We start from the raw sequence: 27,592 nt of genomic DNA, 5'->3' as shown, positions 1-27,592 counted from the left end.
ATGGCTGATCATTTTTGCAACTTTAGTACTCCATTCCTGCTTTCTCTCCATACCCCTTGATCCCTTTAGCATCTAACTCCCTTTTGAATATATCTAACGAACTGGTCTCAACAACTTTCTGTGGTAGAGAATTCCACAGGTTCACAATTCTCTGAGTGAAGAAGTTTCTTCTCATCTCGGTCCTAAATGGCTTTCCCCTTATCCTTAGACTGTGACCCCTGGTTCTGGACTTCCCCAACATCGGGAACATTCTTCCTGCATCTAACCTGTCCAATTCCGTCAGAATTTATGTTTCTATGAGATCCCCTCTCATTCTTGTAAATTCCAGTGAATATAAGCCTAGTCGATCCAGTCTTTCTTCATATGTCAGTCCTGCCATCCCGGGAATCAGTCTTGTGAACCTTCGCTGCACTCCCTCAATAGCATGAATGTCCTTCCTCAGATTAGGAGACCAAAACTGTACACAATATTCAAGGTGTGGCCTTACCAAGGCCTCACAACTGCAGTAAGACCTCCCTGCTCCTATTCTCAAATCCTCTCGCTATGAAGGCCAACATGTCATTTGCTTTCTTCACCGCCTGTTGTACCTGCATGCCAACTTTCAATGACTGATGTACAATGACACCCAGGTCTCGTTGCACCTCCCCATTTCCTAATCTGTCACCATTCAGATAACATTCTGCCTTCCTGTTTTTGCCACCAAAGTGGATAACCTCACCATTTATCTACATTATACTGCATCTGCCATGCATTTACCCACTCACCTAACCTCTCCAAGTCACTCTGCAACCTCTTAGCATCCTCCTCACAGCTCACACTGCCACCCAGCTTAGTGCCATCTGCAAACTTGGAGATATTACATTCAATTCTTTCGTCTAAATCAACGCTGAGAGTGCCGTTCGCAGGAACACAAATATTCCCGGTAAGGTGGTGGTCTACTAGATGACCTTCACCGTATACATGTAGACTAGAGTATTGGATTTCATAGTGTTAACTTTGTCTCAAAGGCAGCACTCTCAGCTTGGAGTCAGACGGATGCATGTTCAAATCCCACACCAGACACTTGAGCACATAATAGGCCGACATTTCAGTGCAGTACTAAAGAGGTGCTGCACTGTCGGAAGTGTGCGCTTTCGGATGAGACATCAAACTGAGGACCTGTCCATCCTCTCTGGGGTATAAAAGATCCCATGGTACAATTTGAAGAAAAGGAGAATCTTCCAGGTGCCCTGGCCAATATTTACTCCTCAACCAACATCACTAAAATAGACTATCTGGTCCAAAAACAAAATATTGTAGATGCTGGAAATCTGAAATAAAAGATGCTGGAAATACTCAGTAGGTCGGGCAACATCTGTGGTGAGAGAAACTGAGTTAACGTTTCAGGTCGATCACCCACTCCTGGGACTTGAGCACATGATCCAGGCTGACACTTCAAATGAAAGGTCATCGACCTGAAGCGTTAAATTAAGTTCCCCGCAGATGCTGCCTGACCTGCTGAGTATTTCCAGCATTTTCTATTTTTATTTCAGATTATCTGGTCACTCGCTGCGGTTGGAGAGACTGCTGTGCAAATTGCTGCCATATTTCGCTACATTACAACAGTGACTACACTTCAAAAGTACTGAATTAGCTGTTAAAACACTTTGGGACATCCGAAGGTTGTGAAAGGCGCTATATAAATGCAAGTTCTTTCTTTTTAGTTACTACACACCTGACACAGCACTCAACTGCACGAAACCAGTGAAGCACCTCATCATGTAGCGAACATAGCTGCAGACAAGAAAGGAACACCTTCTCAGCATCACTATACCAGCCTGCATCAGAAAGAAATCCACCTGCAGAAGAGAAGAGAAAGAGAAAAAAACCAGAAAATTATTAAGCATGGATTTACTTTGCAATACATCTCTTTGCTTCATGAATGAATGTCCTGTACAACTTTCAAATGCATTTATATACATAATTGAGGCACGTCTGCATGCAGTACTCAATTTATACTCAGCTGACTTCTAGTCATCTTTTTATTTTGTGATTAAGTTATTTTTGAAACACTTGCCACAAAACCTACCCAAAAACAATTGATGTGGCTTGCCTGGGTCTGATTTGGCATTTTATTTTCTACAAACTAACCCAGAGAAAATTGATTGTTTAGATAACTAGGCACCAGATTTAAAATAAAGAACTGGGTGATGCTGGAATACTCCTTTGAGCTGGTCACGATGGCACACTCAATCCAATTTCTGGCCTCACCCCCTTGTCCACATCAGTGAAAAATTACAGTGCACAAGGACTTTTAGGAATTTTGAAAGCCAGAGGATTTTTTTTTGTATAAAACTTCAAAACAAGGCAAAGCACAAAGGCCCAGTTTTTCCTGAGGTAACTAAGAAAGTATGAACGTTGTTTACTATATATTCGCTGATCTCTATAACTACAGATGGCCAGTTCAGCAGAAGTTTAATGATGCAGCTGAAATGAAAATTAGCTAATGGGGAAGAACAACTAGGAGTCGGTCTTTCTAAGTATTGTGTTCTAAATGGTCACATCAGCTGCTTTTCATTTATGTTCAGTTTAGAACTCAAAAACAACCAGCGAAACAAAACAATTTGTATAAACTGCAGCAAGTTTTGGAAAACAGTAGCATTGCAGTCCACTTCTCAATTTCAAATAAACCAAAAAATATATATATATTTTTAAAAGCACTAAAGTTCACACTTTGCTTAATTCAAATTATTGATAATTCAACATTTCCAGTGTAAAAACATCTTTGAATTATCAGCAGACTATTCTAGTGTGAAGGTAGGATCTGAAATGAAGTTGTGATTTAAACAGAATATTTTGTTACCTCAATTGATAGGCAGAGGCATTTATCTGCTTAAATGTGGTACGTGAAGGGAACAATTTTCATTTGTTAAGCTATCTGAGGTGGAGCCAAGCAAAGAAACAAGCACTTACTGGATTGCCTCAGGGCGATTGTCACAAATCCCTTCAGCAGAGACGTACAGTCCCCACTGCCCCACCCCTCAGCTTATATTGAATTCTCACTCCTTTACCCATTACTTACTATTCCCCAAAATCCTCATTTTTGACCCCAACCATTCAGTACCCCCCTAAACTAAACTACTCTTTTCCCCAGACCCTGCCCAAATCTCTAAGAACGCAATCATTTGCCAAATATACTCCTTCCCTTAACGTGAATAATGCCCCACAAGAGTCACTTCCCTATAAAGCAGCGAGGGTTAAAATTTCCGCTAGATTACGCTGGTTTTAATTGGCGCAATTCGTCCGAAATCAGTGTAATCGCCGCAAAAGATTGCAGAATTTTAAGTGCAAATTACATCCAGCACAAATTGGGTTTCCGTGATCTGTTGCGGTAGTTTAAAAATCATCGCGCTAGAAGCTAGCGCCGCCCACAGTACTGGCTGCGTCCCCAGGACCAATGAATCGGAGCCGGCCGGGGAGCGAAGGAGCAGCATGGAGGCCTAGCCCAGCAGTCTGTGCGGACCCCGGCCTGCGAGCACCATCGGAGCAGGCCAGGGATAGTGGAAGGAGTAGCGTGGAGACATACCACTCCAGGGAGCTGCACGTGCTGGAGCAGGAGAGCAACGGCAGTGAAGAGTGACGTAATCAAGGTCCAGGTCGGTGACTGGAGCGTGGGCAGGTACAGCAGGAGCGGCGAGGTCGGGGCGAAGGAGCGGCGAGAGATTGTAGCGGGACGTAATCGGAGCCCAAGAGAGGCATGAGTTCGGGGCCCAGAAGAGGCGAGGGCCCAGGAGCAGCAGGGGCCAGCCCACACTGCGATATGTGTGCACTCTCGGTCCCAGTCTCTTGGTTAATCCTTGCTACTGGAACAAGACCTAGCTCTGTCAAGCCTGTGCGGTGGCTGGTGTGCAACGGTCACAACATGTTTAAAAAAAAATCCAAGCACAGGCATCTTTCACCCTTCAAGATTTAGTTTGGACCTGGAATTTTTGGGTCCATCATTTTAACACCTGTGAACTTTTTGACGTGGAAGCAAGTCATCCTCGATTCGAGGGACTGTCTATGATGATGATGAATCGCTATTGAGAATTTCCGTTAATTGCGCTCGTTTCCTGGCCTTCGAGAAGGCTCTAAAAAAATTAAGCTAGTTCTTTTGGGCGCAAGACACTTGAATGTAAATGTTTAAAAATTTACTAAGAAACTGACTACTCTACCCCAATATAACTAGCAAATGGTTCTACGTTTCAGGACTGCGACCCTTCGTTAGAACTGGAGAAAAAACAGATTTTAACCAGATGCATTGGGAGAGAAAGGGGCCGGGCGGGGGGGCCAGAAGAGAACAACAGGAATGGTCTGTGATAGGAGCAATGAAATGCTGCAAATGGGAATGGCAGAACCATCAACATCTGCCGTCTGGAAAAAATAGGGGCAGAGGTTATGGTCTGAAATTGTTGAACTTGATGTTGAATCCAGAAAACTAAAGCACCCAATAGAAAGACGAGGTGCTGTTCTGCGAGCTTATGTTCAGTTTTGTTGCAACAGTGAAAGAGGCCGAGGATGGAATATCAGAGTGGGAGTGGAGCGGAGAATTAAAGTGACACGCGACCAGAAGCTCAGGTTCATGCTTACGGACTGAACGGAGGTGTTCTGCAAAGCGGTCATCCAATCTGCGTTTGGTCTCCCCAATGTAGAGGAATCTGCATCGTGAGCAAATGCTGCCTGACCTGCTGAGTATTTCCAGCATTTTCTGCTTTTATTTCAGATTCCAACATCTGCAGTATTTTGCTATTGTAGCAAATGGTTCTGTCTATTTTTGTTAAAGTAATTTTCAGTTATTTAAAATCGGGTTACTCACAGGTGGATTGACACAGATTAAAGATGCTTATTTTTTGTGATAAACCCATTTTCAGTTGTATTAATCAAACTGCACCAAGTTACTTCTCTCAAATACATCAAGGAATGTTTTAAAAAATAAAATTAAAGTTTTAACATGCTGCCAGATTGCACTGGTTCATGACCGCTTTTCCCCCCGGTGATATGCAGATGAGTTTGAGAATAAGCTCCGGGGGAAAAGAGAGGAACCTGTTTTCAAAATGGGTGCAATTTGTGCCCAGATCGACGATTACGCCCAAAGCAGAAACTCTACCTGTAATGCAACTTTCAGCAAGTCAATGCCACGGGAGATCAATACAAAAAAGGGTGCATCTATTGTGCAATTCGTATGCCACATTTTAAGCATCGCACTCTAGCATCAACTGTATAAGGCAAATCTCTGTACCACATTTATCAAATATGTCCTACCTCACTTCAAAATGTGTCCACTTGATTGCCTCATAAGCAAATTTATTCACTGTATTTCAATCATATGTAAAACAAATTATGCAATGAGTTATGATGATCTGGAACTTTCAAAAAATGAATTGGATAAATAATTGAAGGGGAAAAATTTGCAGGGCTATGGGGAAAGAGCAGGGGAGTGGGACTAACTGGATAAGCTCATTCAGAGTGCTTGACACAGGCACAATGGGTTGAATAGCCTCCTTCTGCGCTACAATGTTCTATTATTCTAAGGTCAGCCAATGAAACTGTTCAAAACACTGAAAATGTTTTTGTCTTCTTCAGCCTTCCAACTACAGGTTTGAAATAAGTTTTACATTAAAATGTAATTTGCCATTACGTGATTAACATTTCAGCTACTTGGGAGTTCTGCCTCGCTGCCATAACAATTCCAGTTCGGTGAAGTGAACTGAAGGTATGGTAAAAGGCTACAATAAATATACTTGATTCAGGCAGCTTTTTACAACTCCGATCAAATGCAGATATTTCATAATTGCAGATGTCTGATGAAAATCCAAACTCAGAGGCCCGATGATCAATATTAATTATTTCTACAATTCCAGATGGTTGGGAGGTGAAAAGTTCTCCTCCCTGATGAGTCACTATGTCAGGCTCAAGACAAAACCCATTGGAATCACGTCTGGGGAGGCCACGCGTCTTTGTTGGGAAAAATTAACCAACAAACCAGCAAATGTCACATTGAGTACAGAGATTTTTGTGTGCTATTAACTAATTCCCACAGCAGAATCCCACATTAGTTGGGTCAACAGGTTCTCAAGATAAAAGGACAAAGAAAATCTTTAACAGAAACTGCAGCATCAATTAAAAAATTCCCAGCACCCTGGCCAAGTTACATCTTGAAATTAAAAGATGCAACACGTGTTTTATAACAAGGCACAGATCAGAGCCAACATTAATAACATAGATCTCCTGGATTCATATCTTTAAATAATCAATTACATCTGAGTTAGTGTAGTATTAAATTTGTTTTTAAAAGGTTATTACTATATTTGCTTACTAAACTGCAGCTTCCTAAATGACTGCTGCAATACCTGCTAGTAACCAAAGTTCCTCTAATTTTGAAGTGATTCAGGATTACATCGGATATACGACACAGAAACAGGCCATTCGGCCCAACCAGTCCATGCCGGCAATTATGCTCCACTCGTGGCTCCTCCAGTCTTTCTTCATCTACATCTCGTAGCATAACCCTCTATTCCCTTCTCCCTCATATGCTTTCGGCTTTCTTCGATCCTCCCTCAGACACAACAAAACTTAAATCTTTAAAAACATTGGGCCCAAGTTTCGGCCTCAGTTGCTCCTGATTTTTTGGAGCAACTGGTGTAGAACGTAGTATCTTAGAAATTCAAATTCTCGGCATTTAGTTTGCTCCAGTTCTAGTCAGTTAGAACAGTTTCACGTTGGAACAGAATTTTTTTTTCAAAAGGGGGAGTGTCCGGCCACATACGCCTGTTTTCAAAGTTTCGGCAGTGAAAACTTACTCCAAACTAACTTAGAATGGAGTAAATGAAGATTTTTGTACGCTGGAAAAAACCTTGTCTACACTTTAGAAAATCAGGCGTAAGTTACAAATCAGGCGTAGGGAATGGGGGGGTGTTTAAAGGGAAGTTTACAAACATTAAACACTTCAGTTTTACAAATAAAGAGCCATCATAAATAATAAATGATAAAAACATCAATAAATCAATCAAAACAAATTGATTATATATTTTTTTTAAATCAATAAATAAAACATTTTCTACTTACCGACTGTAGCACCGGGAGCCCTCCAACAGCGTACTGGGATGCCCCCCTCAGTGTGTCTCTGTCAGTGTCTCTATCTCACTGTCTGTCTGCGTGTGTCTCTCACTCTCTGTCTGTCAGTGTCTGCGAGGGGAGGGGGAGGAGGAGGAGGGGGTAGAGGGAGAGAGGGAAGGGGGAGGAGGAGAAGGGGGGGAGGAGGAGAAGGGGAAGGGGGGGAGGAGGAGAAGGGGAAGGGGGGGAGGAGGAGAAGGGGAAGGGGGGGAGGAGGAGAAGGGGAAGGGGGGGAGGAGGAGAAGGGGAAGGGGGGGAGGAGGAGAAGGGGAAGGGGGGGAGGAGGAGAAGGGGAAGGGGGGGAGGAGGGGAAGGGGAAGGGGGGGAGGAGGAGAAGGGGAAGGGGGGAGGAGGAGAAGGGGAAGGGGGGGAGGAGGAGAAGGGGAAGGGGGGGAGGAGGAGAAGGGGAAGGGGGGGAGGAGGAGGAGAAGGGGAAGGGGAGGAGGAGGAGAAGGGGAAGGGAGGGAGGAGGAGGAGAAGGGGAAGGGAGGGAGGAGGAGGAGAAGGGGAAGGGAGGGAGGAGGAGGAGAAGGGGAAGGGAGGGAGGAGGAGGAGAAGGGGAAGGGAGGGAGAAGGGGAAGGGAGGGAGGAAGAGGAGGAGAAGGGGAAGGGAGGGAGGAAGAGGAGGAGAAGGGGAAGGGAGGGAGGAAGAGGAGGAGAAGGGGAAGGGAGGGAGGAAGAGGAGGAGAAGGGGAAGGGAGGGAGGAAGAGGAGGAGAAGGGGAAGGGAGGGAGGAAGAGGAGGAGAAGGGGAAGGGAGGGAGGAAGAGGAGGAGAAGGGGAAGGGAGGGAGGAAGAGGAGGAGAAGGGGAAGGGGGGAAGAGGAGGAGAAGGGGAAGGGCGGGGAAGAAAGGAGAAGGGCGGGGAAGAAAGGAGAAGGGCGGGGAAGAAAGGAGAAGGGCGGGGAAGAAAGGAGAAGGGCGGGGAAGAAAGGAGAAGGGCGGGGAAGAAAGGAGAAGGGCGGGGAAGAAAGGAGAAGGGCGGGGAAGAAAGGAGAAGGGCGGGGAAGAAAGGAGAAGGGCGGGGAAGAAAGGAGAAGGGCGGGGAAGAAAGGAGAAGGGCGGGGAAGAAAGGAGAAGGGCGGGGAAGAAAGGAGAAGGGCGGGGAAGAAAGGAGAAGGGCGGGGAAGAAAGGAGAAGGGCGGGGAAGAAAGGAGAAGGGCGGGGAAGAAAGGAGAAGGGCGGGGAAGAAAGGAGAAGGGCGGGGAAGAAAGGAGAAGGGCGGGGAAGAAAGGAGAAGGGCGGGGAAGAAAGGAGAAGGGCGGGGAAGAAAGGAGAAGGGCGGGGAAGAAAGGAGAAGGGCGGGGAAGAAAGGAGAAGGGCGGGGAAGAAAGGAGAAGGGCGGGGAAGAAAGGAGAAGGGCGGGGAAGAAAGGAGAAGGGCGGGGAAGAAAGGAGAAGGGCGGGGAAGAAAGGAGAAGGGCGGGGAAGAAAGGAGAAGGGCGGGGAAGAAAGGAGAAGGGCGGGGAAGAAAGGAGAAGGGCGGGGAAGAAAGGAGAAGGGCGGGGAAGAAAGGAGAAGGGCGGGGAAGAAAGGAGAAGGGCGGGGAAGAAAGGAGAAGGGCGGGGAAGAAAGGAGAAGGGCGGGGAAGAAAGGAGAAGGGCGGGGAAGAAAGGAGAAGGGCGGGGAAGAAAGGAGAAGGGCGGGGAAGAAAGGAGAAGGGCGGGGAAGAAAGGAGAAGGGCGGGGAAGAAAGGAGAAGGGCGGGGAAGAAAGGAGAAGGGCGGGGAAGAAAGGAGAAGGGCGGGGAAGAAAGGAGAAGGGCGGGGAAGAAAGGAGAAGGGCGGGGAAGAAAGGAGAAGGGCGGGGAAGAAAGGAGAAGGGCGGGGAAGAAAGGAGAAGGGCGGGGAAGAAAGGAGAAGGGCGGGGAAGAAAGGAGAAGGGCGGGGAAGAAAGGAGAAGGGCGGGGAAGAAAGGAGAAGGGCGGGGAAGAAAGGAGAAGGGCGGGGAAGAAAGGAGAAGGGCGGGGAAGAAAGGAGAAGGGCGGGGAAGAAAGGAGAAGGGCGGGGAAGAAAGGAGAAGGGCGGGGAAGAAAGGAGAAGGGCGGGGAAGAAAGGAGAAGGGCGGGGAAGAAAGGAGAAGGGCGGGGAAGAAAGGAGAAGGGCGGGGAAGAAAGGAGAAGGGCGGGGAAGAAAGGAGAAGGGCGGGGAAGAAAGGAGAAGGGCGGGGAAGAAAGGAGAAGGGCGGGGAAGAAAGGAGAAGGGCGGGGAAGAAAGGAGAAGGGCGGGGAAGAAAGGAGAAGGGCGGGGAAGAAAGGAGAAGGGCGGGGAAGAAAGGAGAAGGGCGGGGAAGAAAGGAGAAGGGCGGGGAAGAAAGGAGAAGGGCGGGGAAGAAAGGAGAAGGGCGGGGAAGAAAGGAGAAGGGCGGGGAAGAAAGGAGAAGGGCGGGGAAGAAAGGAGAAGGGCGGGGAAGAAAGGAGAAGGGCGGGGAAGAAAGGAGAAGGGCGGGGAAGAAAGGAGAAGGGCGGGGAAGAAAGGAGAAGGGCGGGGAAGAAAGGAGAAGGGCGGGGAAGAAAGGAGAAGGGCGGGGAAGAAAGGAGAAGGGCGGGGAAGAAAGGAGAAGGGCGGGGAAGAAAGGAGAAGGGCGGGGAAGAAAGGAGAAGGGCGGGGAAGAAAGGAGAAGGGCGGGGAAGAAAGGAGAAGGGCGGGGAAGAAAGGAGAAGGGCGGGGAAGAAAGGAGAAGGGCGGGGAAGAAAGGAGAAGGGCGGGGAAGAAAGGAGAAGGGCGGGGAAGAAAGGAGAAGGGCGGGGAAGAAAGGAGAAGGGCGGGGAAGAAAGGAGAAGGGCGGGGAAGAAAGGAGAAGGGCGGGGAAGAAAGGAGAAGGGCGGGGAAGAAAGGAGAAGGGCGGGGAAGAAAGGAGAAGGGCGGGGAAGAAAGGAGAAGGGCGGGGAAGAAAGGAGAAGGGCGGGGAAGAAAGGAGAAGGGCGGGGAAGAAAGGAGAAGGGCGGGGAAGAAAGGAGAAGGGCGGGGAAGAAAGGAGAAGGGCGGGGAAGAAAGGAGAAGGGCGGGGAAGAAAGGAGAAGGGCGGGGAAGAAAGGAGAAGGGCGGGGAAGAAAGGAGAAGGGCGGGGAAGAAAGGAGAAGGGCGGGGAAGAAAGGAGAAGGGCGGGGAAGAAAGGAGAAGGGGGAGGGGGGAGAAGGAGAAGGGGGAGGGGGGAGAAGGAGAAGGGGAAGGGAGGCTGAATGGGCCAGATTTACAGGTAGGTGGCGTTGGGTCGGGAGCGCGGGTCGGGGGGGGCGCGGTCGGTTCGGGTCCGGGGGGGGGGGGGGGGGGAAGCGCGGGTCCGGTCCGGTCCCGGGGGGGGGGGGGGAGCGGGAGTCGGGTCGGGAGGAAGCAGGAGCTGGGCGTGGGAGGAGCCTTATTCATGCAGCCCCAGTGAGGCCATTCGGCCAGGGCTAGAGGCTGCGTGTTTCGGGCCCCTCCCACACAGTTTTGGGCGCCTGGAGCTACTGCACATGCGCGCCCACTGTAGCTCGCATGTACAGAGGTCCCGACACTGTTTACAGCACAGGGACCTAGCTCCGCCCCCTACAGCTCGTGCTGCGCCGCGCCAGGCTCCAGAGGACCTGCAGGGAGCCGGAGAATCTAAGTTTTTTTTTAGGCGCACTTTGTGGCGCGAATAACAGGCGTCCAGGTCGGGGCTGCGCCGTTCTAGGCGCGGCCCGAAACTTGGGCCCATTAAGTGAAGGCTCAGCTTTTCAGCAGTTAAAAGGATGCACAAATATCCCCTCCAATACATTTACATTCAACAAGTAACTGAGTATTCAGGGCAATTTTATCTTTAACACACACACACACACACACACACACAGTTCAAGCTTTCCATTCTAAAACTACATGGAATCTCAGCATCTTGTTCTGATTGTAGAAAAATTGTAGATCCTGTAAGTTTAAATTCACTGCCACATGATTACCACAAACAGTTCTCTGAACAATGAGGATGTAAACCACATACATTAAATCCTGAAAAAACATGGAGAATGAACGGATAGCATCAGGACCACGAGCTTTCAAATTCACCCAAATGTTGGGCCATAGTAGCAGCAATAAGTTACTCAACCCAGAAAAAACTAGTTCAGTGTTCATTGCAAACACCACCTGAGAAATGTAGCACAGAAATTTGCCTCTCACATACATAAAATTTGTGCATTTATGTTGGTCCTAAAATTAACAAAGGAATGAGAAAATGGTCAGTACAATAATCAAAACTAAACGGGTTTGGCAAACATAGGGAAAAAGTTCAAATGCACTAGGAAAACCAGAATGAGGATGCATGTTCCAAATACATTTCTCTCCCCCCCACCCTCCCCTCCGACTGGTTTTATCTTTCCAATCCATTCTTCAATCTATTTGAAACAATTTCTTACCTAAAACAAACCCAAATTGGATAGCCTTTTCTTTTACATGGGCGTCTGACTCTTCAATGTATGAACAGCGCCTGCTGAAGGAATTGGCCAGCACTGAAGCCACCTTTACTCCATGGTCCATTAGAGCCTGAAAACAGTGATGCAGAAGATGCCTGGAAGAGATAGAATGGCACTGATTAAACATGGACTAAAGTACAACAACTTAAAACAGTTTAAAGATCCACTGCTACAGCTAGCTTTTCTTTTACATAACTAAATAAATAAATCAGCTTCATTTTTAATGACTATAGACAGCTGGAGGAAAAAACTCAATCCTTTCACTGGTCCTAACAAAAATAGCATGAGTTTTTGCATTTTTATGATGCCTGCTTAGAGGGATATAAATACTGAGGAAGACTGCAACAAATACAAGACATTAACAAACTTGCAGAATGGGCATGTATATGGCAAATGAATTGCATGAGGTGTTGCATTTTGGTAGGATGAATAAGGACGTCATGTATTCCTTGGAAAATAAGAGTCTAAATGGGGTAGAGGCACAAAGGGATCTAGAGGTACAGATTCACAAATCATTAAAAGTAGCAACCAAGTACTGGCGTTCATTTCTAGAGGGATTCAAAAGTAGAAGTGTCATGTTAAACGTATGTAGTAGACCATTTAAAATACTGAGCATAGTTCTAGTCTCCAGATTACAAAAAAGATTTAAAGCATTGAAACTGCAAAAAAGATTTACAAGAATGATACCAGAACTAACTGGGTACAACTATCAGGAAAGACTGAATAGGCTGGGGCACTCTTCTCTAGAAGAGAGACAGAGGCGCGACGTGATAAGAAGTCTTTAAAAGTATGAAGGGGTTTGATAGGACAAACGTAGAGAGGAGGTTTCCAATTGTGGAGAGTCCAAAACTAGGGACCAAAAATACAAGATAGTCACTAATAAATCCATAAAGGACCTCCTTACTCAGAGTAGTGAGAATGTGGAACTCGCTACCACATGGAGTGGTTGAGGCAAATAGCATAGATGCATTTAAGGGGAAGCTAGATAAGTATATGAAGAGAAAGGAATAGATGGATAAGTTGAAAGGGTGAGATTAGGCAAGGTGGGAGGAGGCTCGTGTGGAGCATAAACACATTTCGGCCAAATGGCCTGTGTGTGTGCTGTAAAATTCTATGTAAGTCTATATATGTTTCTGGTAAATATTTGTGCTTAAAAGAGTAGGGATATGAATGCTATTGAACAGAACACTTCCAGTTTTGGGACGCAGTATCAGTATCCCAAATCAGATAAATTGGAAGCGAAATGCAGAGTAAACCTCCTCTATGTTGCTGCCCCAAGCAGCTAAATCTGTATTGCAACAGTGCTAACAGTTATCCTTGCAGTCTACTACTGAGATTGCCAATTTATTCTGCTTAATGATTGCTTTGGGTAGGGTGCCTGTGCCCATCAGGAACTATGTTGAGACTGTTAGTTTGACATAATGGAATTTTTTTTTGATGAATGCACTTAAAATGCCCTTCTCCCTCTTGCCTCATCATCTAATTATAACTAGATTTTCACCTTTATCACCCGACATGGAATATTATTCCAAGTATTGATTGCTGTTTGCAGGACATGTCTTAAATTGTTCAATCACCTTTTGTTTATGCAACCTTGTTCTAGCACCTTGAAGTAGCACTTGAGGTTTACCATTTTGTATACTTCTACAAGGCCTCCCCTCAGTCAGCTCCCTTCAAGGCTGAAGAGCTCCAGTTTCACCAATATTTCCCTGTCATTTAATTCTTAGATTTGAGGGATCTTCTTTGCAGTTTCTGTAGTTTGAATGCTTCCCTTACATCTGGATGACTAAAAGTGATCAAGGTGCAGTCTGGCCAGGGCACTGTGCATTTTAGCAAGATATCCTGACTTGTATTCTACTGATTTAGCAATATAATTCAGAATTGTATTCACTATTTATTGCCGCTCCACAATGATTTGACATGCTAAGTGCCGAATCAATTATCACTTTAAATCTCTTTCCATTTCACCCATTTCTATGCTATTTATAGTATACTTACGACACTCATATTTCCTTCTAGTGTCTGTATCTTCCAAATATCTGTATTGAACTTCATCTGCCAATTACAGAATTTATCTAATTAATTTTATAGGACCTTGGCTGCTTCCTCCAACTCAACTGCCTCTCCTCATTTAGTACCCTCTGCAAATTTGACCAGTTTGCATTAGGTTGCTGAAACCAAGTCATTATGTATATAGTCGAGTTTGCATAATCATTAAAATCCGCATGTTACACTGGTGGTTGGTCCCGGCAGTGCTTGCTAGGTTTTGTACATATTTGAGTTTGCATACTGTTATTGCTGTATAATGATTAGTCTAATTGTATGCAAATTTGTGGTCCCAATATGTTATACCATATTTCAACCCTCAAGTTTTCATTTCATTTGGAAATTTTAACCACCACCGGTTGACTGGACTGGATTGTTTGTTTGTAATTATTCCATCTTCTTCCAAAAGTGGGATTTCCCACGATGGGCACTTATTTAAGAAAGGTTATTGGGTACAATATGTTATTTTTGTGAAAATGGAATCAAATTTTTTTTAAAGTGCAGATCTCAATTTGAGCCACAAGTATTGCTTTGCTGGATTACTGCTCTGGGCAAAAACTTAAAGCCATAGATTGAATATGCTGTCATTCAAGCAGCCATCTTCAAAATCTACAAAGAACATCAGGACTCTGTCTTGAAACTGGTTAGAAGTGGAGTTTTCAGAAGAAACATGAAACGGTTGCACACTTCTCAACTTGATGTTGGAGCAGAATATCCTGAATGGTTGAAGGAATAAATAATCTCCTTGAAATTTTGAAACAAATTTATTAAAAAATTCCGTCACATATCCCTGAAGACATCAGGTTTAGCAATCACTCTAAAGTCAACTTGGGATGAATCAAGAGACAGAAAAATGTTCATGCCATAACTCATAAGGAAATGAAGAGATCTCTGAAATGAAACAGATGCCTGCATTACTTCATAAGTGTGGGCCCTTTTCTGGAAACTTCTTCCAGGTGGGACTTGCACTTTTCACAACAGGAAATGCACTGGTGGGAAACAGCAAGAAATAGTTGACTCTTCTGGCCGCCAATATGGGCAGATCGGAGAAGCATCCTCTTCTATTCAGCGATAAAACTATACAGTCAAGATGTTTCAAAAAAGATTCGAGGAGCTTGCCAAACACATGTATGACTCCAGGCAGTATAGACAAGCCGTAAAAGACTTGACTAGACGTGTATCACTATACTAGTACCGTTAGCAAATATTGAGAGAATGGAAAAAAATCAGTGAAGAGCAGACAATTTGCACATCCTGCCTAACATGAGATAAGAAAGTTTAAGGGCTGGAACATATACGGGATGGTTATGTTCCATTTCAACACTGCATGCCAATGTAATCTTAAAAAAAGACTTGCATTTCTATCGCGCCTTTCACAACCTCAGGGCGTCACAAAGCGCTTTACAGCCAATGAAGTATTTTTGAAGTGTAGTCACTGTTGCAAGTATTGTGGTAAATTACGCTGTCATATCACGCATTTGTGCCCAGTGACAGTCAGTATGTTCTGTTTTTTGAAACCAAGATTGTTTTGTCTTTGCAGAGGCACTTTTGGGAACTAATAACAGAAGAAAGGGTTTCACATGAATTCCCGGGAACATTCTGTACAGCAAGGCTGCTGCACTTTGTACCAAGCGTGGGCTATAGCAATGGATTTCACATGATCAATTACTATTATTTGTGTTTCATGGTTCATCATTTAAAAAAAGATATAATGGACAATGTGGATCAAATAACCCTTAACTTGCTCTAGGACGGAGCAAAACATGACATGGACAAGTTAAACAGCAGGGTAAACTGTGCATTCTGCTCATACACCATGTGAAAAAAGTTTCAATGGGTAATTTTGAGCATTAACAATGCTTTGATGATTCCCTTGTGACCTGCCCCTCTTGCTCATCTAAAACTGGAATTAACTTTCAAAGTCAACAGATCATAATAGTCAAATACGACATTAAAATGTGAATTTTGAAACAGAGAGGCATTTTTTTGTCCAGTCCTCCTCTACTGAAGGCACCAAATGATCCTGGAGCAATGTTCTGTGATGCCAGCAGTTCTCCATCCCCTTGCCCAAGTGGCTATTCTGCATGATTGAGCCGAGATACATGAGAGAAGATTAACTTTTTTTTCTTCCTTAGCCCAGAGGAATTGAGGCCAATTGGAGCAGCGAAACTGTTGCCCTGGCTGAGATCACATCAGGTACTACAAGCATCCTACTCGGAACTCCTACATGGCAAGCGAGCCCCAATTAGGCAGAGGAAACATTTCAAGGACACCCTCAAAGCCTCCTTGATAAAGTGCAACATCCCCACCGGCACCTGGGAATCTCTGGCCCAAGACCGCCCTAAGTGGAGGATGAGCATCCAGGAGGGCGTTAAGCACCTCGAGTCTTGTCGCCAAGAGCATGCAGAAACCAAGCGCAGACAGCGGAAGAAGTGTGCGGCAAGCCAGACTCTCCACTCACTCTTTGCTTCAATCACCGTCTGTCCCACCTGTGAGAGACTGTAATTCCCGTATTGGAGTGTACAGTCACCTGAGAACTCACTGAGTGGAAGCAAGTCTTCCTCTATTTCGAGGCACTGACTATGATGACTGAATCAAAGACCTTCTGGTTGTATGGCTTTGTGCCGTATTTACCTATTGGGGAGCCCATTATCATTTTGACATATTTTAATCAATCTGTAGACCGCAGGTGCTGTACAGAAGTACAAGGGGCCCAAAATTCACTATAATTTAGCTCCATAGCTAACTGTGTTTTTTGGAGCTAACTCAATTTTGCAAGTTTCGTCAATGGTATAATGCCATCCTTAAAAAAAACCCACAGCCGTTGTCTGTTAAGTACCGTTTTCCTGACGTCACTCGGGATCAAACTCAACCATAACGCCATTTTTGCCCGTTTTTGCGAGCTTCGCCAGTAAGAATTTTTTTTTCTTTTAAGGAACAGCGCTAAGGACCAGTTTTTAAAGCAATACTGTACCAAGTTGGAGTCCGATCAAAATCGGCGTTAACGGGGGCTTAGGATTGATTTGCTGTGTTGATCTGTATTTATTATGTTTCTATTGAATGTAGTAAAGTAATATTATCTTTAAATTACTACATTATAAAAGAAAGTTATTTAATTTTTAGGACATGATATTAAAACACTCGGCGGGCCATTTGGCCAGGGATAGGGCGGCCGCAGGGGCCAGTTGCGAGCTATCAGCAGAGTCCGGCGGCTCGGATGGGGAGTTCACGCTTCAGCATTAAAACACTCCCAGGGCAGGTACAGCACAGGTTAGCTACAGAATAAAGCTCCCTCTACACAATTATATAAAAGCAGCCCTCAGCCCACATTTCTTTCCTCCCACGCCTGGGAAACGGAGAGAGACAGCTCTTTCCCTCATTGTGCCTTGTGTTACCCTGGAAACCTAAATGCTTGGGCATGTGCAGAATGGGCCTCATTTTTTTGGTGCAAAAAATTAGCCCCACCTCAAAACCAGAGGTGTTTCTGCGCTGCGCTAAAACGAAAAATCATTTTGGCATAACTTCGGACTTTTTGGGGGTGTTATTTCGGCCTAAAAAAAACGGCCGTTAATCTGAAATAACGGCAAAAGACAGCAATGTGGAATTTTGGGCCCAAGATACTTTTACCAATTTAATTCCATACAGCATGCAACGGTGACACTACTGTCAAGAGTATCACAGCATTTTGTTTCATTTATAGCAAGAGTGACACATTAAATACTGCCTCAGATACATCTGCTCTGCAATCTCACCCCAAACAGCAAGGCTGAGTTTGAGAATATAATGATATTGAAGTGATATTTAATTTTCTTCATCAAGGATGAATAAAAACTATGCTTTAAAATTACATTTAGTATGTAGTGTATAATATATTTTTACTAATAATGGTGGAAATTGATCTATTTCATCATAAAAGATTAAATGTGAATTTGGGGGCAGGAGGAAAATTCAAGTAACAAGATGTTCCTGCAGAGTAAACAAGTAACGCACAACACATGATAAAATAAGCTACCATAGATAGCTTAGCTGATGATTGGTGGATATAGTGCTTGATAAAAGTTTGTGTTCAAGGGGAAATATTTCTGCACTTGAACCTTACTCAATCTAGCCCCCATAAGAGAACAGACAACATTTTCCATAACTCGCAAATTTGGTTAAATTTATGACTAGAAAATGTTGAGCATTTTTACATTCACAGAAGTCCTCAAGAATAAGTTAGGACATAAGGTAAGGATAGAAAGAATGTATTAACATGATGGGTGTAACAGGAATGATTAAGTAGATTGAAATATCCAGGGTCAAAATAGAAAAATCATCTGGCCTTAATAATTGAGAACACAATTTTGAAATTTGCTCATGACACCAAAACGAGCTTTTGTCAAACTGCAAAAAACTGCAGGATATAGATAAGGTGGCAAGACAGGCAGACAGGTGACAGATGCAGTTCAATATAAAAAATGTGAAGTAATATATTTTGGAAGCAAGAATAGAAAAACAGTACAAATGGGAAGATTTTAAATGGAGTAGAGAAGCAAAGATTATTAAAAGGTGACATCACAAGACTATAAAAAAAAGTAAATCCTTAGTTTGTACCTAGGAATATAGAATACAAAAGCAAAGAGGTGATGTTGAGCTTGTGCAAGCCATTAGTTAGGCTGCAGTTGGAATATTATGTACACTTTTGGATGCCTCATTATTGGAAGGATATATTGGGAAATGGTTGAGTGTCAATTCACTACAACATCATCAGAAATGAGGGGCTACAGTTATGAAGAGATTCAAGAAATTAGAACTTAATTCACAAGAGATGAGAAAGTTGATGGTGATTGCAGAGAGGTGTTCAGGATTATCAAGTGTTTGTTTCCTGCAATGGGAGAGACAGTAGTGAGAGGTGAAAAACTGAAGACTATTCTATTCTGTGCAGTAATACTACTTGCTTGCTGAAGTGTTTTTTGTTTAAAAACAGTTTACCACAAAAAATGCAATTTATATCGTGCACAAGAATTTAGATTTTGTCAACTGCCGGCACAGGCTCGATGGGCCGAAAGACCTCCTTCTGTGCTGTAACCTTCTTTTCTTCTTTGGCAGTCCCTCGGAGTCAAGGATGACTTGCTTCCACACTAAAAAGGAGTTCTCAGGTGACCGAAGAGTCCAATGCAGGACCTACAGTCTGTGTCACAGGTGGGGCAAACGGCAGTTTAAGAACGGGAGATTGGGGTGCCTGGGTTGCCGTGCGCTCTTTCCGCTGTTGACGCTTGACTTTATCTTGCTCTTGGCGAAGAGACGCAAGGTGCTCGGCACTTTCCTGAATGCTTTTCCTCCAGTTTGAGCGGTCTTGGGCCAGGGATTCACAGGCATCGATGGGGATGTTGCACTTTTTCAAGGAGGCTTTGAGGGTGTCCTTGAAGCGTTTCCTCTGCCTATCTGGGCTCGCTTGCCGTGTCGGAGCTCCGAGTGGAGCGCTTGTGTTGGGAGTCTCGTGTCAGGCATGCGGATGATGTAGCCCATCCAGTGGAACTGATCGAGCGTGGTCAATGCTTCGATGCTGCGGATGTTGGGCTGAGCAAGAACACAGACGTTGGTGCGCCTATCCTGCCAATGGATTTGCAGGTTCTTGCGGAGGCAACGTTGGTGGTACACCTCCAGTGTTTTGAGATGCCTGCTATACATAGTCCATGTCTTTGAGCCATATAGGAGGGCGGGTATCACTAATGCTCCGTAGACCATGAGCTTGGTGCCGGGTTTGAGGTCCTGGTCTTCAAACACTCTCCTCAGGCAACCGAAGGCAATGCTAGACCTCGTCGTTGATGTCTGCGCTTGTTGACATTAAGCTCCCGAGGTATGGAAAATGTTCCACTTTGTCCAAGGCCTCGTCGTGACCATTCTATAAACAGCTCATGGTACTGAAAGACATAGACTGGAGAGCAATGTTTAAACTGTGCCTCAAATTACAATGCAATGCTTAATTAAGCCCTATATGTCCCACATGTATTCAACCTTGGTTACATGATTAAGTGTAATAAAGCATGACCTTAATATCAGAATTATTTTGTTCTCCAAGACTAGAGTGATTTATATAAATCTGTTCCAAAATGGTTATTATCCAAAATGTATAGCCAACCTCTGTAGACCTGTGCTCACAAAAAATATATAGTTTAGTTTAAAGAAGGAGGAATGTGTTTGGGGGGGGGGGGGGGGAGGGTAGAGGGTAGAGGGTAGAGGGTAGAACTTGTTCGAAGTCCTCATCTATTTTGTAAAAGAAAATGATCCGAACAGAAATTATCAAGCTTCTTAACAGGATGGAGATTTGAGTAGAGTCTCCCTCCCAGTTAGTACATTTGGTTAACATTCAATTCCAGGAAATCATGATCGACTGGGAGTACTGCAGTCGCAGTCTTTAGCGTGGTTTTTCAGGGTTTCATGACTCCAGCCAAGCAGAGGAGAGAAACGACTTTTCATACTGGTAACAAACTTGACATTTTTTGCTTTGACCATTTAATACAAGCATCTTCACAGATGCAAAACCTTTTACATAAGAGTGTAAATTACTGCATGATGCATTTCGGTTTTTATAATAATGGGGTGTAAAAAATTCACTTTTGCAAACGATAGGAGAATCTGAAGGAGTAGCAACAGTATTCATAATTAAGAATTGCAGAAAGGCTAAAAATTATTCACCATATTGAATTAGAATTTTCTTTTTACCATTTTGATGCCCCTTTTACATTCTAGGTATGCTTTTTGGTATTGAGAATCAGTCTGAATTCTGTGAATTTTCCTTCATGGCCTTAAATGTTCTTTTTCTTTCTTTATCAGTTGCTTGCTATTCAAACAGGCAGGTCTTTACACCTGGTACCTTTCCTTTGCATGCATACACATTGGTCCACTACATTCAGAATCATCTCCTAGAAAGAACTCCACAGTTCCTCTGCTCTCCTAACTATATTCAAAGCTTCCAGGCCCACTCTGACAAGACTTCATGACCCTCTTAAAATTTGACAATTTGTTTGGGTTTGTTTGGGTTTTAGAAACCTCTCAAATTCTTATGTCAAATGTGATCACATCATGATTACTGGTACTTAAAGCCCCACCCAACTTTGTGTTGTAGATTTGGCATCCCTATTATACAATCAAATCCAAGATGTTTTCTCCCTTTGTTGGCTCTTTTACAAATTGAGTCATAAAACAGCCTTCCATTAACTCTAGAAACTCTCACCCTGTCTTACCAGCAGAGACATTATTGTCCCAGTCAATTTCTGGGACGTTCAAATCTCCAACTACTATAGTTGGCCCCTTATCAGTCACCATCCTTATCCCACAGACTAAGATCAAGGCTTTCATCTGGTTTGTCAGTTAGAGCATACTGTCAGTAATAGGTTACCTCCATTACCATCTATTAATTCTACCCAATTAATGTGTCCACCACATTCTTTTTTATATCCTCTCTCACTTGTGCCTTAATACTGGAGTTTATATATACTACCACAGTGCCTCTTTTCTCCTGATAGTCTCATACACAATTTATCTCCTTCCAGATATGTATCCCATTGATTCAGGAACAAACATTATTTCACAGTGCTAAAGATAGTAGCTCTAACTTCAGCAGATGGGCTCGAAGGTAAATGAGGCAGCTATATTTCCAGTGACAATATAAACACTGCCTGCATTAGATGCAAAAGTCACCATCTTTTCCGATCATCCAAACAGGCCATCATTGCCTTTTTTTGGCCTGTACGCATCTTGTCCGGTCATTCACAACCCAGAATCAAAGTCCAGAAGCAGATTTTGGTTGAAGTGCAGTTCAGCCCAATTGCACAATATCCTCTTTGTGCCAGCTACAAAATGAAATGAGTTTAGACAAGTCCCTTGTGGATATAGGTCCAAAGAACAAAAGTGGCTACAATTATACACAGATTCGGTAATCATGAGGGCACAAGAACATAATAGGAGCAGGATTAGGCCATTTGGCCCATTGAGCCTGCTCTGCCATTCAATATCATGGCTGATCTGATCATGGGCTCAGCCCCACTTCCCTGCCCACTCCCCATAACCCTTTACTCCCTTATTACTCAAAAATCTGTCTATCTCCGCCTTAAATATATTCAATGACCCAGCCTCCACAGCTCTCTGGGGCAGAGAATTCCATAGATTTACAACACGGAGATAAAAAATTCCTCCTCATCAGTTTTAAATGGGCGGCCCCTTATTCTGAGACTATGACCCGTGTTTTTGTTTCCCCATGAGTGGAAATATCATTTCTGCATCCACCTTGTCGAGCCCCCTCATTATCTTATATGTTTCGATAAGATCACCTTTCATTCTTCTGAGCTCCAATTAGTATAGGCCCAACCTACTCAACCTATCTTCATAAGTCAACCCCCTCATCTCCAGAATCAACCTAGTGAACCTTCTCTGAACAGCCTCTAATGCAAGTATATCCTTCCTTAAATATGGAAACTAAAACTATATGCAGGTGTGACCTCACCAATACCCTGTACAGTTGTAGCAGGACTTCTCTGCTTTTATACTCTATCCCCCTTGCAATAAAGGCCAACATTCCATTTGCCTTCCTGATTACTTGCTGTACCTGCATACTAACTTTTTGTGTTTCATGCACAAGGACCCCCAGATCCCTCTCTACTGCAACACTTTGCAATTTTTCTCTATTTAAATTGTAATTTGCTTTTCTATTTTTTCTGCCGAAGTGGATAACCTCACATTTTCCCACATTATACTCCATCTGCCAAATTTTTGCCCACTCACTTAGCCTGTCTATATCCCTTTGCAGATTTTTTGTGTCCTCCTCACAATTTGTCTTCTGTGGACCTATGTCCACAAAGGACTTGTCTAAACTCATTTCATTTTGTAGCTGGCACAAAGAGGATTTTGTGCAATTGGGCCGAACTGTACTTCAGGGATAACAGATGTCAGGAATGTCACACTGGGTTTAAGAGAGATTATTGAAAGGAATTACTGTGGATGCTCAGTCGTTACATATATTGAAGACAAAGATCAACAGGTTGTTGGATACTAAGGGAATCAAGGGATATGGAGAAGGTGGAGTTGAGGTAAAAGATCAGTTATTAAATGGCAGAGAAGACACAAAGGGCCGAATGGCCTACTCCTGCTCCTATTTCTTATAAGAGGCAGTGAACAGAAATTCTTTCTTTTCATCAGGCTGCATAACACCTGACCTGAGAATGCTTGATTCTGACTACCAAAATGGAAAAAAACTCTCCTGTTCCCTAGTATTAACATCCCTTATTTGAGCACTTAAAATTTTTTTAATTATTTAATCTACACACACCAACCACAATCAGCAAGTCTCTGTTCCTACCTAAATATGGAATTGAGTTTCAGCCCAAATACATAGAAAATAACCAACATATCAAAATAAAGTACACAAGGTCCCTGTTACTCTCTGAAATGGACGAGTTGATAAGTTTCTTGTCAGCGTGTTTAAAAAATAGGGTCACAGCAGATCAAAACTTAGAATTGGGTGGACAATCAATAAAGGAAACAGTAACTAAGGCCCAGATCCACCAGTCACTGCTCATAACAAATGTATCCACTCTATAAATTGATTACTTGGTCTAAAACTTTTGTTATTGCTTTAAAAGATCAACTGTCAGTTTTTTCTGACCTACTCACCGCAACAAGAAAAGCACCCAAAGTCACATAAAATATACCATATATACTTTGTACACCAAGCTAAAAATTTAGATCACTTTGGAGGTTGAAAATGGGTTGGAGATGGTCATGTATACAATCAGCTGGTACTGTAGGCTACTCTGGTGAACACACTTGGTCTGTCCTGTGCTCCTGTCTATACTAGATTCAATGACAACAACTTTAATTTAAATACCACCTGTAACATAGAAAAAAAAGTTCCAAGGCACTTCACAGAAGCCTAAATCTGGTGAAATTGAACCAAAGGAGAAAGTATTAGGTGGCATGACTGAAAGCTTGTGCAAAGAAACACGTTTTAAGGAGGGTCAAAGGAGGAGAGGGGTGAAATAAAAACAAAAATGCTGAACATACTCAGCAAGTCAGGCAGCATCTGTGGACAGAGAAGCAGAATTAAGTCTTCAGTTCAATTACTCTTTGAAAGGAGGTTGGGGGGGGGGGGGGGGGGAAGGCGCGAAGGAAAGATTAGGTGCTGTTCATTAGAACAGTGTAGTCAGCTGGTACTGTAGGCTGCTCTGGCAAACACAGTTGGTCTGTTCCGTTGTCCTGCCTATTCGCGACTCAATGACAACAATGCCATCTCCAGCATGATGTCACCACAAAACACATCTTCCCCTCGCCTTTCAGCATTCCGAAGGGACCCTTCCCTGCACGCGACACCCCGGACCAACTCCTCAATCACACAAACACCCGCTCCCTATCCCATGGCACGTCCCCATGCAAGCACGGGAGATGCAACACCTAACCTTTTTACCTCTGCCCTTCCCACCATCCAGGACCCCAATCACTCCTTCCAGTTAAACAGCGATTTACTTGTACTTCTTTCAAATTAGTATACCATATTCGCTGCTCACGATCCGGTCTCCTCTGCACTGCGGAGACCAAACGTAGATTGGGTGATCGCTCTGCACACTTCCGTTCAGTCCGTGAGTGACATAACATAAGAAATAGGAGCAGGAGTAGGCCACCTGGACCCTCGAGCCTGCTCCGCCGTTTAATAAGATTCTGGCTGATCTGATCGTGGACTCAGCTCCAATGCCCTGTCCGCTCCCCATAACCCTTTACTCCCTTATCGCTCAAAAATCCATCTCCGCCTTAAATATATTCAATGACCCAGCCTCCACAGCTCTCTGGGGCAGAGAATTCCACAGATTTACAACCCTATGGAGAGAAGAAATTCCTCCTCATCTCAGTTTTAAATGGGCGGACCCTTATTCTGAGACTATGTCCCCTCATTTTAGTTTCCCCTAGGAGTGGAAATATCCTCTCTGCATCCACCTTGTCAAGCCCCCTCTATCTTATGTGTTTCGATAAGATCCCCTCTCATTTTTCTGAACTCCAATGAGTACAGGCCCAAGCTACTCAACCTATCTTCATAAGTCAGCCCCTCATCTCCGGAATCAACCTAGTGAATCTTCTCTGAACCTGGGCTTCTGGTCGCTTGCCATTTTAATTCTCTGCCTCAATCCCACTCTCACCTCAGTCTTTGGCTTTCTACACTGTTCAAAACTGAACAATCTGAGCGACTGGGTGACATCATCAAAATCCAGATCGGCGTTTGGAGCGTGAGCAGGAACATGGTGGGGCCCCAGGTACAGCAGAGGAGCGGGAAGGTCGGGGTGGAGGAGCGGTGAGAGATTGTGGCAGAGGTGCAGTGAATGATTGAGGTGGAGAAGCAGCGAGAGATCGTGGCAGAAATGTGGCGAGTGATCGCGGCGGAGGTGCGGCAAATGTTTGGTGTGGAGAGAGATTGTGGCGGAGGTGCGGCGAATATTTTGTGGCTGAGGAGCGGCGACAGATTGTGGCGGAGGAGCGGTGAGAGATCGTGGCGGAGGAGCGGCAAATGGGGGTACGGGGCCCAGAAGAGCCCAGGGGCAGCACGGGCCAGCCCACACTGCGATATGTGTGCGCACTAGGTCCGTGCAGATGAATACATGGTTTGAGCAGTGGTGCAGCAGGGAGGGATTCAAATTCTTGGGGCATTGGAACCGGTTCTGGGGGAGGTGGGACCAGTACAAACCGGACGGTCTGCACCTGGGCAGGTCCGGAACCAATGTCCTAAGGGGAGTGTTTGCTAGTGCTGTTGGGGAGGAGTTAAACTAATATTGCAGGGGGATGGGAACCTATACAGGGAGACAGAGGGAGACAAAAAGGAGGCAAAAGCAAAAGACAGAAAGGAGATGAGAAAAAGTGGAGGGCAGAGAAACCCAAGGCAAAGAACAAAAAGGGCCACTGTACAGCAAAATTCTAAAAGGACAAAGGGTGTTAAAAAAGCAAGCTTGAAGGCTTTGTGTCTTAATGCAAGGAGTATCCGCAATAAGGTGGATGAATTAATTGTGCAAATAGATGTTAACAAATATGATGTGATTGGGATTACGGAGACGTGGCTCCAGGATGATCAGGGCTGGGAACTCAACATCCAGGGGTATTCAACATTCAGGAAGGATAGAATAAAAGGAAAAGGAGGTGGGGTAGCATTACTGGTTAAAGAGGAGATTAATGCAATAGTTAGGAAAGACATTAGCTTGGATGATGTGGAATCTATATGGGTAGAGCTGCAGAACACTAAAGGGCAAAAATCGTTAGTGGGAGTTGTGTACAGACCTCCAATCAGTAGTAGTGATGTTGGGGAGGGCATCAAACAGGAAATTAGGAGTGCATGCAATAAAGGTGCAGCAGTTATAATGGGTGACTTTAATATGCACATAGATTGGGCTAACCAAACTGGAAGCAATACGGTGGAGGAGGATTTCCTGGAATGCATAAGGGATGGTTTTCTAGACCAATATGTCGAGGAACCAACTAGGGGGGAGGCCATCTTAGACTGGGTGTTGTGTAATGAGAGAGGATTAATTAGCAATCTCATTGTGCGAGGCCCCTTGGGGAAGAGTGACCATAATATGGTGGAATTCTGCATTAGGATGGAGAATGAAACAGTTAATTCAGAGACCATGGTCCAGAACTTAAAGAAGGGTAACTTTGAAGGTATGAGGCAAGAATTGGCTAAGATAGATTGGCTAATGATACTTAAGGGGTTGACTGTGGATGGGCAATGGCAGACATTTAGAGAACGCATGGATGAATTACAACAATTGTACATTCCTGTCTGGCGTAAAAATAAAAAAGGGAAGGTGGCTCAACCGTGGCTATCTAGGGAAATCAGGGATAGTATTAAAGCCAAGGAAGTGGCATACAAATTGGCCAGAAATAGCAGCGAACCTGGGGACTGGGAGAAATTTAGAACTCAGCAGAGGAGGACAAAGGGTTTGATTAGGGCAGGGAAAATGGAGTACGAGAAGAAGCTTGCAGGGAACATTAAGGCGGATTGCAAAAGTTTCTATAGGTATGTAAAGAGAAAGAGGTTAGTAAAGACAAACGTAGGTCCCCTGCAGTCAAAATCAGGGGAAGTCATAACGGGGAACAAAGAAATGGCAGACCAATTGAACAAGTACTTTGGTTCAGTATTCACTAAGGAGGACACAAACAACCTTCCGGATATAAAAGTGGTCAGAGGGTCTATTAAGGAGGAGGAACTGAGGGAAATCTTTATTAGTCGGGAAATTGTGTTGGGGAAATTGATGGGATTGAAGGCCGATAAATCCCCAGGGCCTGATGGACTGCATCCCAGAGTACTTAAGGAGGTGGCCTTGGAAATAGCGGATGCACTGACAGTCATTTTCCAACATTCCATTGACTCTGGATCAGTTCCTATCGAGTGGAGGGTAGCCAATGTAACCCCACTTTTTAAAAAAGGAGGGAGAGAGAAAGCAGGGAATTATAGACCGGTCAGCCTGACCTCAGTAGTGGGTAAAATGATGGAATCAATTATTAAGGATGTCATAGCAGCGCATTTGGAAAATGGTGACATGATAGGTCCAAGTCAGCATGGATTTGTGAAAGGGAGATCATGCTTGACAAATCTTCTGGAATTTTTTGAGGATGTTTCCAATAAAGTGGACAAAGGAGTACCAGTTGATGTGGTATATTTGGACTTTCAGAAGGCTTTCGACAAGGTCCCACACAGGAGATTAATGTGCAAAGTTAAAGCACATGGGATTGGGGGTAGTGTGCTGACGTGGATTGAGAACTGGTTGTCAGACAGGAAGCAAAGAGTAGGAGTAAATGGGTACTTTTCGGAATGGCAGCCAGTGACTAGTGGGGTACCGCAGGGTTCTGTGCTGGGGCCCCAGCTGTTTACATTGTACATTAATGATTTAGACGAGGGGATTAAATGTAGTATCTCCAAATTTGCGGATGACACTAAGTTGGGTGGCAGTGTGAGCTGCGAGGAGGATGCTATGAGGCTACA

General features: G+C 44.5%; 1 protein-coding gene across 1 annotated transcript in view; it reads right to left on the bottom strand.

The window, feature by feature from the left end:
* The window catches only part of appbp2 (amyloid beta precursor protein (cytoplasmic tail) binding protein 2), a 95,844-nt gene that overhangs the window by 29,104 nt on the left and 39,148 nt on the right, over positions 1 to 27,592 (bottom strand). The window contains exons 3-4 of the mRNA XM_070857167.1: positions 11,494 to 11,645; positions 1,715 to 1,838 (exon numbers count right to left, since the gene is read on the bottom strand). Of these exons, the coding sequence (XP_070713268.1) occupies positions 1,715 to 1,838; positions 11,494 to 11,645 (276 nt within the window). The remainder of the gene's footprint in view (positions 1 to 1,714; positions 1,839 to 11,493; positions 11,646 to 27,592) is intronic.

This window comes from Pristiophorus japonicus, chromosome 16, assembly GCF_044704955.1.
Source record: "Pristiophorus japonicus isolate sPriJap1 chromosome 16, sPriJap1.hap1, whole genome shotgun sequence".
In the NCBI taxonomy this organism is placed as follows: domain Eukaryota; kingdom Metazoa; phylum Chordata; class Chondrichthyes; family Pristiophoridae; genus Pristiophorus; species Pristiophorus japonicus.
Note: the sequence above shows the minus strand (reverse complement) of the source record. Positions and strands in the feature narration are given on the sequence as shown.